The sequence below is a fragment of the Scomber japonicus genome, chromosome 23 (assembly GCF_027409825.1).
Source record: "Scomber japonicus isolate fScoJap1 chromosome 23, fScoJap1.pri, whole genome shotgun sequence".
In the NCBI taxonomy this organism is placed as follows: Eukaryota; Metazoa; Chordata; class Actinopteri; order Scombriformes; family Scombridae; genus Scomber; species Scomber japonicus.
The window spans coordinates 26,342,459-26,344,958 of NC_070600.1; the positions used below are offsets into that span (position 1 = coordinate 26,342,459).

General features: G+C 49.8%; 1 protein-coding gene and 1 long non-coding RNA gene across 2 annotated transcripts in view; both read left to right on the forward strand.

Annotated features, from left to right (window-relative positions):
- The window catches only part of LOC128353182 (calumenin-A-like), a 4,935-nt gene that overhangs the window by 865 nt on the left and 1,570 nt on the right, over positions 1-2,500 (forward strand). The window contains exons 2-3 of the mRNA XM_053313858.1: positions 1-149; positions 1,717-1,910. The exon at positions 1-149 is cut by the window's left edge and continues 105 nt beyond it. Coding sequence (XP_053169833.1) covers positions 1-149; positions 1,717-1,910 — 343 coding nt within the window. The remainder of the gene's footprint in view (positions 150-1,716; positions 1,911-2,500) is intronic.
- Positions 145-1,038, forward strand: LOC128385195 (uncharacterized). The gene is made up of 3 exons (XR_008324654.1): positions 145-189; positions 289-672; positions 821-1,038. It is a non-coding gene; the product is annotated as an uncharacterized LOC128385195 (long non-coding RNA).

Sequence of the window (2,500 nt, forward strand, 5' to 3'; positions counted from 1 at the left end):
AAAGACCGCGTTCATCACGAGGAGCCTCTGAGCAGCCTGGAGCACGACGACGCCAACAACCACGACTACGACCACGAAGCCTTCCTGGGACAAGACCAGGCCAAGACCTTCGAAAACCTGCCGCCCGAAGAGAGCCGGCGCCGCCTGGGGTGAGTTCAGGGTCTGGTAACATCTGGTGGTGAGTTCAGGGTCTCTCAGGAAAGTCTGGTAACATCTGGTGGTGAGTTCAGGGTCTGGTAACATCTGGGGTGAGTTCAGGGTCTGGTTAATAACTGGTGGTGAGTTCAGGGTCTGGTAACATCTGGTGGTGAGTTCAGGGTCTGGTTAATAACTGTGGTGAGTTCAGGGTCTGGTAACATCTGTGGTGAGTTCAGGGTCTGGTTAATAACTGTGGTGAGTTCAGGGTCTGGTTAATAACTGTGGTGAGTTCAGGGTCTGGTAACATCTGGTGGTGAGTTCAGGGTCTGGTTAATAACTGTGGTGCGTTCAGGGTCTGGTTAATATCTGTGGTGAGTTCAGGGTCTGGTTAATAACTGGTGGTGAGTTCAGGGTCTGGTTAATAACTGTGGTGAGTTCAGGGTCTGGTTAATAACTGATGGTGAGTTCAGGGTCTGGTTAATAACTGTGGTGCGTTCAGGGTCTGGTTAATATCTGTGGTGAGTTCAGGGTCTGGTTAATAACTAGTGGTGAGTTCAGGGTCTGGTTAATATCTGTGGTGAGTTCAGGGTCTGGTTAATAACTGATGGTGAGTTCAGGGTCTGGTTAATAACTGGTGGTGAGTTCAGGGTCTGGTTAATATCTGTGGTGCGTTCAGGGCCAGGTGCAGCCGTCCGTTAATAGCTGACGATGTGTGAATCAGCTTGTTTTCTTTGCACATTAAGAGGAAATAGTGAGTTTCATATTTCCAGGAACTACCAGCAGGATGTAGAACCGGTGGGACGAGCTCAGCCGTTCACGCTGAGCACAAAGTTGATTTAAATTCGACAGTTTAGTAAAAACAGACACACCTGAACAGGTTTCAACTGTTGGTTTATGAAAATACAGACGTTAAAACAAAGAAAACGCCTCTGTGTGTCCTCAGGCACCAACTTCCTGTAGAGAAGATTTAATCTGTATAACGTTTCTAATCTAAAATCAGCTGATGTGTCTCTAGGGTTCAGGTTACACACACACACACACACACACACACACACACACACATACCTGTTTTTACTACCTCATGGGGACCCTGACTTTCTAAAGGGTATTAGCATAGAACTGACATCACTGTTAGCCACAGTACAGTTCATATTCAGTATTTGAACAAATATTGGATTGAAACCCAGGGGGCTAATCGCTAAGCTAGCATGCTAATATACACACTTACACACACTTACACACAAAAGGTCCCCACACTGCAGTACCGTTTGTGACCTCTGGGGTTCACACACACATACAGGAAAACCAACCTTGTGGGGACCAGGCCTATCAGGAGGCTGTTTGCTATTGATTCCAATGCTCGTTACCATGGAAACCAGGAGTCGGTCCTCACAGGGTTGGTAATATGTCAGGTTGCGGTCCCCACCAGGATAGAAAAACGCACACACACACACACACAGACACACTCATACTCACACTCTCACACACACACACATATACACATGTGTGTAGATTATATTGTGGTTAAATGTGTGTGTGTGTGTGTGTGTGTGTGTGTGTGTGTGTGTGTGTGTGCAGCGTCATCGTGGGGAAGATGGACAGTGACGAGGACGGCTTCGTGTCGGAGGAGGAGCTCCGGCTTTGGATCCGCAGCGCTCATCAGAAGCACATCCACGGCAGCGTGGAGCAGCAGTGGCACGACTTCGACCAGAACCACGACGGACACATCAGCTGGGACGAGTACAAGAACGTCACCTACGGAACCTACCTGGGTAAGCACCTTCAGGTTCTAGAGGGGAACCTACCTGGGTAAGCACCTTCAGGTTCTAGAGGGGACGTACCTGGGTAAGCACCTTCAGGTTCTAGAGGGGACGTACCTGGGTAAGCACCTTCAGGTTCTAGAGGGGACGTACCTGGGTAAGCACCTTCAGGTTCTAGAGGGGACGTACCTGAGTAAGCACCTTCAGGTTCTAGAGGGGACGTACCTGGGTAAGCACCTTCGGGTTCTAGAGGGAACCTACCTGGGTAAGCACCTTCAGGTTCTAGAGGGGACGTACCTGGGTAAGCACCTTCAGGTTCTAGAGGGGACCTACCTGAGTAAGCACCTTCAGGTTCTAGAGGGGACGTACCTGGGTAAGCACCTTCAGGTTCTAGAGGGGACGTACCTGGGTAAACACCTTCAGGTTCTAGAGGGGACGTACCTGGGTAAGCACCTTCAGGTTCTAGAGGGGACGTACCTGGGTAAGCACCTTCAGGTTCTAGAGGGGACGTACCTGGGTAAGCACCTTCAGGTTCTAGAGGGGACGTACCTGGGTAAGCACCTTCAGGTTCTAGAGGAGACGTACCTGGGTAAGCACCTTCA